Here is a 13,081-nt window from a genome sequence, read left to right on the forward strand (position 1 = left end):
TATCTTTTGTGACCTGCACTAATAGTAGAAGAAAATAGAATTGGATTCTGAGCGCTTCACCTTTAGCCTAAATTTATCTTCCAATTCCAAAGCAATAGAATAGTGGTTCAAAAGATGTCTGTTGTCTTAATGTAGTTTGGATTTAGATAAGATAGAAAAATGGTGGTAAAGTACATAAGCCAGTTTGTCCTCAAACTTGTTCAAAGGTTGGAGTTCAGGCCAAGTGCCTTGACCATTTTCAAATAAAGAATTTGAGAGGTGTATGCTTAGGAAATCAAAGTTGTGTTTATTATTGATAGAAGAATTAAATGGCAAATAAGAAATTGGATTTACAGAAGTTATTTGAGGCCTTATTGCATTGTACGTATTAGGTTATGTTCAGAGGGAGACCAGATTAGGGAATTTTTGTTTATTCTTAAATAGATAATTTCCTCCTCTGTTGTATAGAAGTACAGTACTGTGATTTCAGCACTCAATGTGTATTACAGTAGTATTCAGTTTTCCACTCATTCAAGAACAGTAGTGTAAGGCAAACCCTATGAGACTAGAAATGTGACTTTAGTCTCTTAAATAATAATAGTATTATCACTTGGTGGCCTTTTTAATTATTAATAATAAAAATTTCCCTACATTATTATTATAATTAGCCAAAATGTAACCTCATTGGAAAAGCAGAATGCTACTAAAATGCCAAGATCCCCAATATGGGAAAATGGCCCATAAGAGGAAAAGAACCCCAGAAGTAAAGAATATGAAAGAGGTATAACAACCATAAGTATGAAGTGAGATTTTTGTTAGCCTGCTGAACAAAAAACTATGTGTACAAAGTTCAGCTTCTGCAGTTCAAATGACTTGACTGCACAATTCCCAAGACCAGTCCATAATTTGGACTTGTATGTAACAAAACTGCCAGAAAACTGTGCGGTATGAAGCTCAGAAAAGATAAGACTGTTCAAACTGACTGCATAGAGTAGTCTGGGAAAGATCTAGATATAGAGGATGATCAGAATTTGAACAATTTTTTTAAGTATGCATGAGCTAATCTAGCAGTGGTGTTGGAGATTAGTTTCCTTTAAATTCCTAATATTAAAAGTTTTTGTTGAACAATTAAAGAGGTGAGTTTGCTTTTGAAGACCATACAGGGGACATATTCAAAATAAGGGAGAAAAAGAATTTTAACATTTCTTGACGTGGACAGAAGAAATAGTCTTAGAATACCAATTTTTAATGCAGTTGAGGAAAATAAAGCTAAAAGTGAGATTGCAATGAAGAATGGCAACTAATTTGTTCATTTAATTAAAAAGAAACTAATGGCAACTAGAATTAGTTCCATGTAGTTAAAAAGAAATGCTAATAATGAAAGGCCAACGGGGAGAGGGAGACTGAAGTAACACAGTAGAAAGACCAGTGGATGGGGAGATCCAATGTGACAGGCTTGCTAGCCATCATTCTTGAATTGTTAGGCTTCAGCCCCATTCCCCCATAATGGGCACCAGCCCTGATATTGGCTTAATCTTTTGTTGAAGAGAGTCGGACATCTCCTAATTTCATGATCCTGTGTAAAAGTAAGGAAGGGTAAAGAAAAATACAACACTGCATTATATTAATAAATAAGTGATTCTCACATGAAGCACTTAGAATTTCACAGCCGTCTTAGATTATCAGGATGACTAATGGATATGTGGTCTTCTCTTGCATCACAATGTTCTCTCGCATGTATCTTGGGAATCTTGTATTTAATATTTCAAAGGTTTCTAACTGGTGCTCTTGGCCTTTTGGATAAAATGCTTCTTGATGCTTTTATTTCCTGGTGAACTTATTTGAGGTTAACATATTAGATGTATTTATTTTATTTGCAGTTAACATATTAGATGTATTGATTTTATTTTGCTGTATTTGGTAGTAATGAAGTCCCTTTCCCTGTCTAGTAGTGTCATTTATTGATCTGAACTCCTTTCAACCTTATCCTTCTTTTTGTGGATGAGAATTGATTTTCAGTTTCACTTGCATGTGTTGGTAATTTTTTTAAAATGTATGCTGTGCTGTTCATTAATGAATAATGTTTACGTATTCTACTCATAAATCAGTCTGGGCATGGATAGTATGTCTCATAAATCAGTCTGGGCATGGATAGTATGTCTGTGATGGGGTGACAAAACTTATCATAGGGCGCATTGGTTCTTCCAAAAGTAGTTTTCTTCTGTCCCCTTCAACTTTTAAAATAATGTTTGAGAAATTGGAAATTGAACATCTGGAATTCAAAATATTTTGAATTCCAAACTAATTGCTTATATTGGAAGGATGACATGATATGCTTAATAGTTTGTATCTCGGAAGATTGAGTTTTTGCATCTGCCTTCATGAGTAACTCCAGCACTTTTATACATAGGTCTCCTATATGGGGAGGCTCTTCATACACTCATCTAGATAGAGTAGAATTAAAAGGTTTCTTCCAGTAATGTTATTTGAATAGCCATGCTTCTTTTAGTCAGTTTATCACAATTTAAAAAAAAATGGGACTAAAGTGTGTGAGTGAACTAAAGACTGAAATTAATACCATGGAACAAATTCAATCACTTATGCATAGGTTTAAGAACTCTGGTAGTTTGGTAACCACCTGGTATAAGGCAACTAATTCATAATATAAATGAAATAATGTTTAGTGACTCCAACTCTCCATTAGTTGATCCTTTTCATTCTGTGGTCATCATCAGTGGCTGCTGCATAAGATGGTCCCAGAAGCTGAACCTAAACTGCCAGTTAAGACAATACTACCCCTGGTTTCTACCTCCTGTTTGCTAAACTGATGCTTACTCACATAGTTGTCAAAGATAGTATGGCTGGCAAGGTTACGGAATATAAGCTTTCAAAGCCTGTGTCTCCTCTTTAGACTTTGTTGACTTACCAAGATAATCAGTTTTCACAAAACTCATTATTTCCTTCCTTCAGGTACCAGGCCCTGTTAAGAGAACCCACTCCAAATGTTTTCCTCCTTCCATCTTTGACTTTCTCTCAGGAAAACTTTATTTTGGAAAGGTATACTTAGTAAGCAAGTTTTTGCAACTAGCGAGGTTGGCTAGTGTGAGAATATCTCCAAAGACTGGAGGATTGTTACAGAAGACCGAAAAGATGGTGAGTAATATGATGGATGTAGTTATGATTGTTTTCCAATCCAGCATCGTCGTTAGATGGGAGAGAGTTACAAATTTACTATTGTCCATCTTTGTGGACTTGAAACATTCCTAGAGTACCAAGTAAGTAATCCAGTGGATAAGAATGACTGCAGCAACCAGAGTGGTTGTATAAATCCTTTGGAACATTGCACCTAGAACATTGTGCGCTCAACAAATTCATTACTTAAAGCACTCCTTAGTCAACAAACCCTTAAACCACTCCTTGGTCAACAAACCCTTTAAACAACAGCCCTTCCTAAGAAAGAGGAAGATTGCAGTTATCACAATGTGTGTCCAGATAGATTTCACAATTCTCCAGCAGTAATCTTGGTCGATATTTGTGTTTGCTCTGGCAAGCTCTACATTTTGTCATTAGCCAGTGCTCCCTTTAATTTCTTTTTGTCTTCGTTAAAGAATTTAGTGCTTTTTCACCCTCATTTTTTTGTGAGTGTCATTTCACTCGGCTTTAAAGTGAAAGGCTTTTTTTTTTTTTTTAAAGATTTATAGGTAATATACTGAATGTCATTCTTGAATTACTAGTTATCCAGGTGTGTAGGGGAGGGCACCACTTTTTTTTTCTACTAACTATGCAAGAATTTAATACGCTTAACCTTCTCGTTCAGAGAAGGATGAAATGGGGTCTTATTTAGTTTGCAATTGTTGCACTGTATACTGTTATTATTTTCATGTAGGAGGTTAATTAATGAATGAGAGACCTTTGTATGAGTGTAAAGTTACTGTGTATTCAGTTTTCTGATAACTTCAAGCTTTTCCTTAAAATGTTTGCTTTAACGAAACAATTCCACCATTGTTAATTTGTTTTTCCTTTATTTATCATTTGTGGTGGCGTCTCATTGCGGTAGTCTGATTTGATCCCCATGCTCTATATCAAGTACCTAGACATGCTTCTGGACAGTAGCAGGGAAAGAATGATGACCTGCCAAATTCATGCCTTATATTGTCAAGAAAGAAAATCCCTTAAGTGAAGTGTAGATCTTTGTTAGCACCAGTCACTACAAGGTAGAGGTACCTAAGAGCACTTTCCTTCTGGCTTTTTGAAAGGAAAAACAGTTATACCATTCTGTGGAGGAGTTCGGCCTTTTTTTCCCAGTGAGCTTGAGGAGTTAAGGGCTGGGGACCATCTCTAATCTTTGGAAGATCTTGTCGATACATCAGGAAATGAGGGATGGAGTATCCCCTAACCAGATCAGCTTTACTGCATTCTGAGTGATATTGAACTCGAGTCCCATGCTACCTCCTGCGAACCCTTGGTGGCTGCTTAACAAGTGGTGTAATTACTGGGTCCAAGGTCAGAACCCTGCATCTCATCCAGTTCAGAGGCTTTGCATGTTCTTGTGTGTTGGGGGGGGGGAGTGAAAAATGAATGGTTATCTCCCCTTCCCTTCTTGACTGCAACCAGCCCTTTGTGTGTATGCTGGTTATGTATGAGATTATGGTAAATGCACTACTTGTGCTTGTTCTACTAAGAATTAATTGCCTATGTTTCTTTGCTGTTAACCAGAGGAATGAGAGATTAGCTGGAGCCTTTTCTGAACCCATATTTACAATTAGCCAGATAACTCTGCCCACTGACATAGCAGCTGCTTTGGAGTTTTTGTGGTTCTCCTTTAATAGTTCTCTCCCCTAAAGAAATTAGGCAGAGGTCTCAACCTTTTGAAGTAATTTGTATTTTTTTTTTTTTAGCATACAAACTAGAGCCTTTCACATTTTTACCCACCAATCTGCTTTTCTTTGTCCTGGTGATAAAAGAATGGAATGGCATGCTTAAGGAGTGTGTAAGCAAACACCACCCCTCCCAACAGGTTAACCTCCCTGTATACCAAGATTCAATGGCAGCTCCAGTTTCCACTGAAGGATACTCCTTATATGAAAGGCTGTGGTTTGTTTGTACAGTATAGGATACAAACTAGTACTTTTAAAATGCAGTAACCAAATTTATAGCTTCCACTGTAAAGTAAACTGCTTTTATAAAGGAATTTCATAATTTGATTCATAATTTGTTTCCTTAACAAAATATTTTCAGATTAGCAGCTTAACTGAAGCATTTATCAAGATGGATGAGATTGTGACAAAAGCTGAAATTGCTGCCCTCCCTAAGAAGACTGAAGATTGAGAGCAATACTTATGTTTAACTTTTGTTTTGTAAGAGCATTTTTCCATTTATATTATGGTTAGTGGAGGTTGTATGTGGCATTTTATAGCCATTTTACAGTGCAAAATTGCTGTTAACACATAACTGATATTTCATGATACTTCACTTACATGCACTGCACTGTCTATAGAGCTTGTTTAAGTATGTCTAGCACATAGACAATTTTTGGTCCACATGTTTATGTATCCTTTAATATATTTTAATTATAAGAATATTCATCAATAAATTTCTTTATTTATTATATTGGTTCTGTTAGCCTTTGTGAGTATGTGTTAAAATTAAAACAGTATCTTAATGGAAAAATTTTGAGTTGAGAGAATAGCACAATGAAATCAGGTTTGATATTAATTCCATGAAAAATTATGCAATAAATAATGCCTTGGAGACACTGTCAAGCTTAATTTCCATATGTGTATTCATATTGATTGTTGGTGATGAAGTTTTAATCTTGTACTAAGCCCATTACAAGATTATAAAAGTTAGCTAGACACACAAACTACATATGACACATGCTAAGATTTTTCAGACCTCTCCCCATAGCAGCTGTTTGGAGGCACCAAATGCTTAGGTATTGCAGTTCATATGTGGCTCAAATAAAACCCTGCCATATTCTAGAGCTTTTAAGTAAATCTCCTTAGAATTTGCAAAATTGTCAAAACCATACTAATTATATTTAGAATCTAATGGTAATTTAGTACTAATGTAACTGCAATAACACAATGACGTATCTCAGATTTCTTTGCACGTGCATTCACAAAAGGCCAAGAACCCAATGAAAGGACTATAGAGGCACAGTCATGACTGGAACCCACATCCAGAATATCGAAACGTTAAGTTGTCTGACCACAGAAAGGGCCACAACATCTGTTCCCGCTCACATCTACACATTATCAAATTCAGGTACCCCTCACAATCCTAGCCCATTGTTTAATCAATTACTGCTTTCTTGGCTGAAATATACATTTAAAATCAACTTGTCACTTTTTACCAAATACATACATTTGTAACTGCAGTGAAAACTGTGCCCTCTTAATATTATTACATTTTTTCACACTACTACATGCTTTTCATTACCAAGTGTACGATCCAAATGAAGAAATTGTGACACTGAGGCAAGATTTGAAGCCACATCTTTAATATCCGTTTAAGGTAACGTTACTCATCAGATCAAGAATAGGGTAGTAAGTCTGTTCCTGCTCATGTGTACATATAATCTGTTGAATGTATCTTCTCAATATATATTTCTGCCTGAAAATTGACTAAAACTTGACTATGATGGTGTGGATGGATCTATTTCAACACTAGTTAATGTATCTATATTCAAAAGATTATATGTACATATGAGTAGGAACAGACTTACTACCCTTCTTCTTAATCTGGTGAGTAATGATACCATATTCTGATATTCCAGATGGGGTTTAAACTCTTACCTCAGAGTCATAATTTCTTCATTTGGATTGGTTTGTATAGTTGGTAGTGACAAGCATATAGTGTGTGAAAAGTTTATTAATATGAAGAGGGCACTGTTTTCATTGCTTGTTTTCATTGCAGTTGTTATGTGTCTAGCAAAATGTGACTAGTAGATATTAAGTATAAATTTTATTGGTTGCTATTTTGTCAAATATATATTAATTTTAATAATCACAGTGTCTTCTTAACTTTTCAATTTCTTCACATTTAATGCGTGTCACTACGAAGCCCAAGAGGCAAAAGAGAACAGAATCAAGAATTTCTGACATCCAGGAAAGATTCAAGCCAGCATTCTTTATATCAGAACAACGTAACATTATCCCCCTGACCATGAAGAAGGGTAAAAATAAGTCTTCCTGCTCATTTGTACATATATGTATATCTTTGTGTCTTGGACACATACTTCAACTAGAGTTGGAGTAGACCCAAAAAGCAATTAACATTTAACCACTTGACTATGATGGTGAGAGTCGGTCTACTCCAACTCTAGTTGAAGTATGTGTCCAAAAGATATACGTATATGTACAAATGAGCAGGAATAGATTTTTTTTACCCTTCTTTGTGGTCAGGTGGGTGATGTCACATTTTTCTGATATAAAGGATGTTGGTTGGAATCTTTCCCGGACGTCAGAATTTCTTGATTCTGTTCTCATTTGGCTTATGCACTTCGTGGTGAGTGGCTTATGCACTTCGTGGTGAGAAGCATACCTAAATGTGAAGAATTTGAAAAACTGAAAAGACACTGTGGTTATTACAAGTAATATATATTAAAGTAGCAACTAATAAATGCTAAATAGTATATCTCAACCTAATAAATGATTAAACACTTGGTTAAACACTTGGCTATGATGATGAGATCTGGTTTATTCCAGCTCTAATAAACTTATCTGAAATTCAAAAAGTTTTGTGTGCATGAGTGGAAAAAGGCTTCTTATACACTTTGTCATGGTTGGAGGGATAGTTTGACTTTGTTCTGATACTCTGGATGTTGGTTTTGCCTTGTCTAGGTGTTGGAATTTTTTCATTTGGGTCTTCGCCTTTGTAGTGACAAACATATCCTAAAGCGTAGAGAAAATGAGAATGTAAAATGTGTTATGTTAAGTCAGATCATAAAATCTTTGTAATACACTTTGATTTTGGCAGTCTTACTGGTTTACCAAGCCAGATGTGCAAGAAAACATATCTATTAAGTAAAAACAGTGAAATTTTCATGAAAAAATAATATAAAAAAAAATCAAAGGAAGAGAGAATGATGCAAAATTTAAACACTTGAAATCTAATGTCCTTTGAGTACCAGAACGAATGCATGGAGAACAAGAAGGGCAAGAGCAGAAATGGTAGCAATAAATAAGTCACATGTTAAGAGCTATTTTTAAGAACTATAAAATCTGGACTAGAATTGGTAGCAATAAATAAGTCACTTGTCAGAGTTATTTTTTTAATAACTATAAAATCAGGACATTTCAAAATAAGATTCCATACCAAAATTACAGTAGTACTAATAAAGTGGAAATGGCAGATCAGCATGAGAAAAACAACTAAAATGACTACTTGGCAAAATCTTCTACATACAGAAGTCAAAAGGTTTAAAATAATTTTAAGTATACAAACCAGAGCCTTGGAAAATAGGAGTACAGTATCCTTCAGCATGAGCTGTCATGGTCAATGAACTTGGAAAAAAGGTAGTTCACTGGTGGTAAAGGTGGGCGAGCGGGATAACCCTCATCACCTATGGACACTAGGAACTTTACCTTTAGCCACAGGGGGATAGTGCTGGGTGGGTGAAGTGTGGAAAATGTTACTTGTTCCTATGGGAATACAAACCATTGCCTTTTATAATAAGAGGCTTACCCCTGAGGTTGCAGGTACTCCCTCTCAACTGACTTGAGTTGAATGTCACCTGGGAAAAGTCAAGCTCCTGGTTGTGTATGGTTAGGGGAAGTTGACTCTTTTAATCCCCTACATTTCTGATGAAAAGGTTGACCAGACCAGTAGGGTCCTTGGACCCAACGTACCCTGGACAGTGGGATTGTTATTTAATGAAGAAACACTGGAGAACCATGAAATCCCCCTGACATAATTCAAGGCACAAGACAATTACTCAGATCCAAATCCATAACTGGTCCAGCAAGTGGCTTGACTTAATGCTTCCCCCACTTTTTAAAAGGGTAACGCATCCATCCTGAACTCCTGAACAGCGCCTCAGTGGCGTGGTTGGTTTGGTGTTTGCTTCTCACCTCGATGGTCGCGGGTTCGATTCCTGGCCATTCCATTGAGGAGTGAGAGATGTGTATTTCTGGTGATTGTAGTTCAATCTCGACGTGTTCGGAAGTCATGTAAAGCCGTTGGTCCCGTTGCTGAATAACCACTGGTTCCATGCAACGTAAAAACACCATACAAACAAAACAACATCCATCCTGAACACTATGCTAAGACTGGATGCTCAAAGTACAGACACTTGTAACTAGCCCAACCAGCTCATACTTTAAGCCTTGAGGCTAATCAAGAATGGAAAACAGGAGTGAGAAGAGAGAGCGAGTGTGGCTGACACTAAGCTTAAGTAATCAGATGAGATACTAGTCTGTCCAGGTGCAGCTGGGTGCCTACACCACCTGTAAAGCTACAACCACTATAGGCCCTCCTCCCCCAAAAAAACGGGAGGCATTAGGCAACATCCCTCTGGTGGAATAAGGAAAGGGAAGCCTAATTACCCTGAAGCACCACAAGGATCATCTGTAAAGGCTCAAATTAGTCCTTACAAGTGTATCCTCTAATAAGGACAGGGCGATATCCTCCTCAGAGGAGTAAAAAAAACTTGTTGGGTATCACACAAAACCAGAAAATGAAGAATGTTCCTGGATGCTTCAATAAGTGGAAGCATCACATCTGGGACCAATAATCAGTCTCAGTGGGATGGGGTTGGAGAAAAACTCTTGAATCCCCCATCAGAAACTATCTAGTCCTAAGACACTGCTCCACACTTGAGACGGAAAGGGAGAGAGATAGGACCATAGCACAACAAGACGAGAAAGATCACAGTCTTTATCCCTATAAAATGAGCAATGCTTATGTCTGTTTATTAAGGGAAACTTTTAGCTTCCACAGGGTCACCTCATTCCCCCACACTATCATGGGTCATGTTCTTTCTCCATAATGAAAAATAAGATAAGGTAACAGATCCTCAAAAGTAAAGTACAAAGAGTCCTGTGCAAATTTAAAAGAACAAGGGTAGTTAGCTTCTCGTCAAGTCCAGTGAGCACATGGAGAGACGTGGAAGCCAGACCATGCTGAGCAATTAAGAAAAATTGCTAGAGTAAATAGGTCAGTAAAGGGTATTCAAACACTCATCCCAATTACCTAGTTAACTAACACCTTGTTTCCTAGATCAGTGACCATCCTAACATACAATGAAGTTTTCTCCTACAATAAAAGGCAATGGGTTTATACTGCCATGGGAACATTATACTCCCATGGGAGCAAACTGAAAATAAAATGGCAATGTTCAGCATCTGATATTGAAATAGTATAAACAGTCAAATAATCCAAAATTTATTCACGCACTATTAACCCATTTATGCAGAGATTGGTATTACATTACATTCCACGACAAAAGAAAATGAACATTCATTAAAAAAGAAAAAAAATTACACAGAATGCAATTCACCTGTCAGACTTGACCTAGAAATGTTATGAAACCAAGCAAAAAAACAAATACCTGAAGTGTTACCAAAAACTGAGTAAAAATCACCAACTCCATCATTGTCATTGTTTTTCATCATATTTTTCCTTTTATGTACTTGGAAGTAGAATGCGTTCTTTGTCCTGTCTCTTATTTGCCTGAATGCCTGGCTGGTCTAAGCCTTCGACATCTATTACATTTCTGATCACCTGCTCCTCATCAATTTCATTAGATGTCTTAATCTATGAGGTTTCAGTCTATCTTCTATCCTTTGGGTGACATATAAGGATATGTAGCTGTATCTCTCCTCAAGACTTCTTAACTCAGAATTGAATGTGCTGGCATCTGCAAATAATTAAACATGTAGGAATCTGGGTAAAATGAATAGTTTGAAATGTACTAAACTTTATGCCTCATTTCTTTTACCATTATCAAATTATTTACTAGCTTATAAGGCGAGATAAGATCCACTGATCCCAAAATTACTCGTCCTAGTTGCCAAAAAACACAAAAATATTTCTTCCCCTTCCAACCATCAAGACCTCCTTAACTCTCATATAATCTTTGGAGCAATTCCAACAATAGGTTATTTTGAAGCTTCTTATCTACCTGAAAATATTACCCGTTTGCTCATGATAAGATCTGCCTCTCATAAAGAATGTGTTTTTCTGAATTACAGTTTGGGATCTAAAATTATGAAATTGCTACCATTCATATCTGATTTTGTAATTTAAAGTCTATTAAAAAAAATGTTATTGTTAGCATACAATAAGGTTTTGTACATACTTACCTGGCAGATATATACTTAGCTTACGTCTCTGACGTCACGACAGAATTCAAAACTCGCGGCACACGCGACAGGTAGGTCAGGTGATCTACCTTACCCGCCGCTGGGTGGCGGATGTATGAACCAATCTCCCTTTCCAGCCAGACTTTCTCTTCCACCTGTCTCCTGAGGGGAGGCTGGGCGGGCCATCAATCGTATATATCTGCCAGGTAAGTATGTACAAAACCTTATTGTATACTAACAATAACATTTTTGTACATGAACTTTCCTGTCAGATATATACTTAGCTGATTGACACCCTTGGTGGAGGGAAAGAGACAGCAATATTAACATGGAAAAAGGGGGAAAACAACACCTGTTGTAGGATGTAAAATACAACCTTGGTTCTTACCTGTTTAGGCAGAAGACTTCATAGTTACTGTCTATTAGTCTGGGTTGCCTGAAGAGCTTCAGCGAGGGCGTGACCTACAGCTGATAGACTCTTTGGGTCTATCAAAGGGATTTGGTGTCCGCTTACTTGATAGAATCCAAGCAGGATCTTGTCAAAGGGGATTCGCCCTCTTATATGACAGAACCTAACCACTATCATTGCAAGGAGCTCAAACATAAACTGATCACCTAACCAATCTAATCATTGTTAGACATACGACATGAAAGAGACGCCTACCCGCATGCTCTTTCAAACAACCAAAAAACTTACAAACTAAACAAGGGGGAAAAAAATACACTACAAAGGATATGTCTCAGCTCCCTGCCCCAGCACCGAATTGCCGATACGTATGGGCCTAACGCAAAGCACTTTTTCATACGTGATTTTGACGTCTCTCAGATAGTGGTTTGCGAAGACTGAGTTGCAACACCAGAATGTTGCTTTCAAAATATTACTCAGTTAATGAAGTGGCAATAGCTCTTACCTCATGAGCTTTGACCTTCAGAAGCTTGAATTGACTTTCATCACATGTCACATGCTTCTTTTCACCAGGCTTCTGATGAAGAAAAGAAAAGCGCATTCTAGACTAAAGCCCTCCTTGGATCTCTTACAGAGCACCAAAGGTTGACATCATTGCCCTTAAGTTTCTTCTTCCTCTGAAGATAAAACTTTAGACTTCTTACTGGGCAAAGAGACCTCTCTGCTTCCTCCCCTACTAAGGCAGATAAACCTTGGATTTCAAAACTCCTAGGCCAAGGATTTGAGGGGTTCTCGTTCTTGGCCAAGAACGAAGGCAGGAAGGCACAGATCGCTGCATCTCCTTTGAACCCCACTCTCCCTTCTATTGCATGGAGCTCACTAATCCTTTTGGCGCAAGCCAATGCCATGAGAAAAAGTGTCTTTCTCGTGAGGTCTCTAAAAGAGGCAGACTGAGGCGGTTCGAACTTAGGGGACCTAAGGAAACGCAGCACTACATCCAGATTCCAAACTCGGGAATCTCTGACCATCCAGATTCCAAACAACTCGACGAAACCTTCTTGGATGTTTCAAAAGATCTTATTAGATCATGAAGGTCTTTGTTTTCTGAAATATTTAGGTCTCTGTGCCTAAACACTGCAGCCAGCATGCTACGATATCCTTTAATGGTTGATACCGCCAGTCCACTTTTTTCCCTAAGGAAAAGTAAGAAGTCTGCTATTTGGGTCACAGAGGTACTGGAAGAGGAAAGGTGATGGTTCCTACACCACCGCCGAAAGACGTCCCACTTCGATTGGTAGACTCTAAGGGTAGAGGGCCTTCTTGCTGCTGCGATAGCCGTTGCAGCTCTTGCAGAAAACCCTCTCGCTCTGACCAAACTTTTGACAGTCTG

The 13,081-nt window shown here is 37.5% G+C and overlaps 2 protein-coding genes across 2 annotated transcripts in view; one reads left to right on the plus strand and one right to left on the minus strand.

Annotated features, from left to right (window-relative positions):
• Positions 1-5,585, plus strand: part of LOC135225866 (uncharacterized) — a 30,992-nt gene extending 25,407 nt beyond the window's left edge. Inside the window, exon 5 of the mRNA XM_064265414.1 lies at positions 5,218-5,585. Within this exon, the coding sequence (XP_064121484.1) occupies positions 5,218-5,307 (90 nt within the window). The 3' untranslated portion in view covers positions 5,308-5,585. The remainder of the gene's footprint in view (positions 1-5,217) is intronic.
• Positions 5,586-8,237: 2,652 nt separating this feature from the next.
• The window catches only part of LOC135225864 (negative elongation factor E-like), a 127,028-nt gene continuing 122,184 nt past the window's right edge, over positions 8,238-13,081 (minus strand). The window contains exon 8 of the mRNA XM_064265413.1: positions 8,238-10,840. The gene's annotated coding sequence lies outside the window, so the exon portion shown is untranslated. The remainder of the gene's footprint in view (positions 10,841-13,081) is intronic.

This window comes from Macrobrachium nipponense, chromosome 13 (assembly GCF_015104395.2).
Source record: "Macrobrachium nipponense isolate FS-2020 chromosome 13, ASM1510439v2, whole genome shotgun sequence".
NCBI lineage: Eukaryota > Metazoa > Arthropoda > Malacostraca > Decapoda > Palaemonidae > Macrobrachium > Macrobrachium nipponense.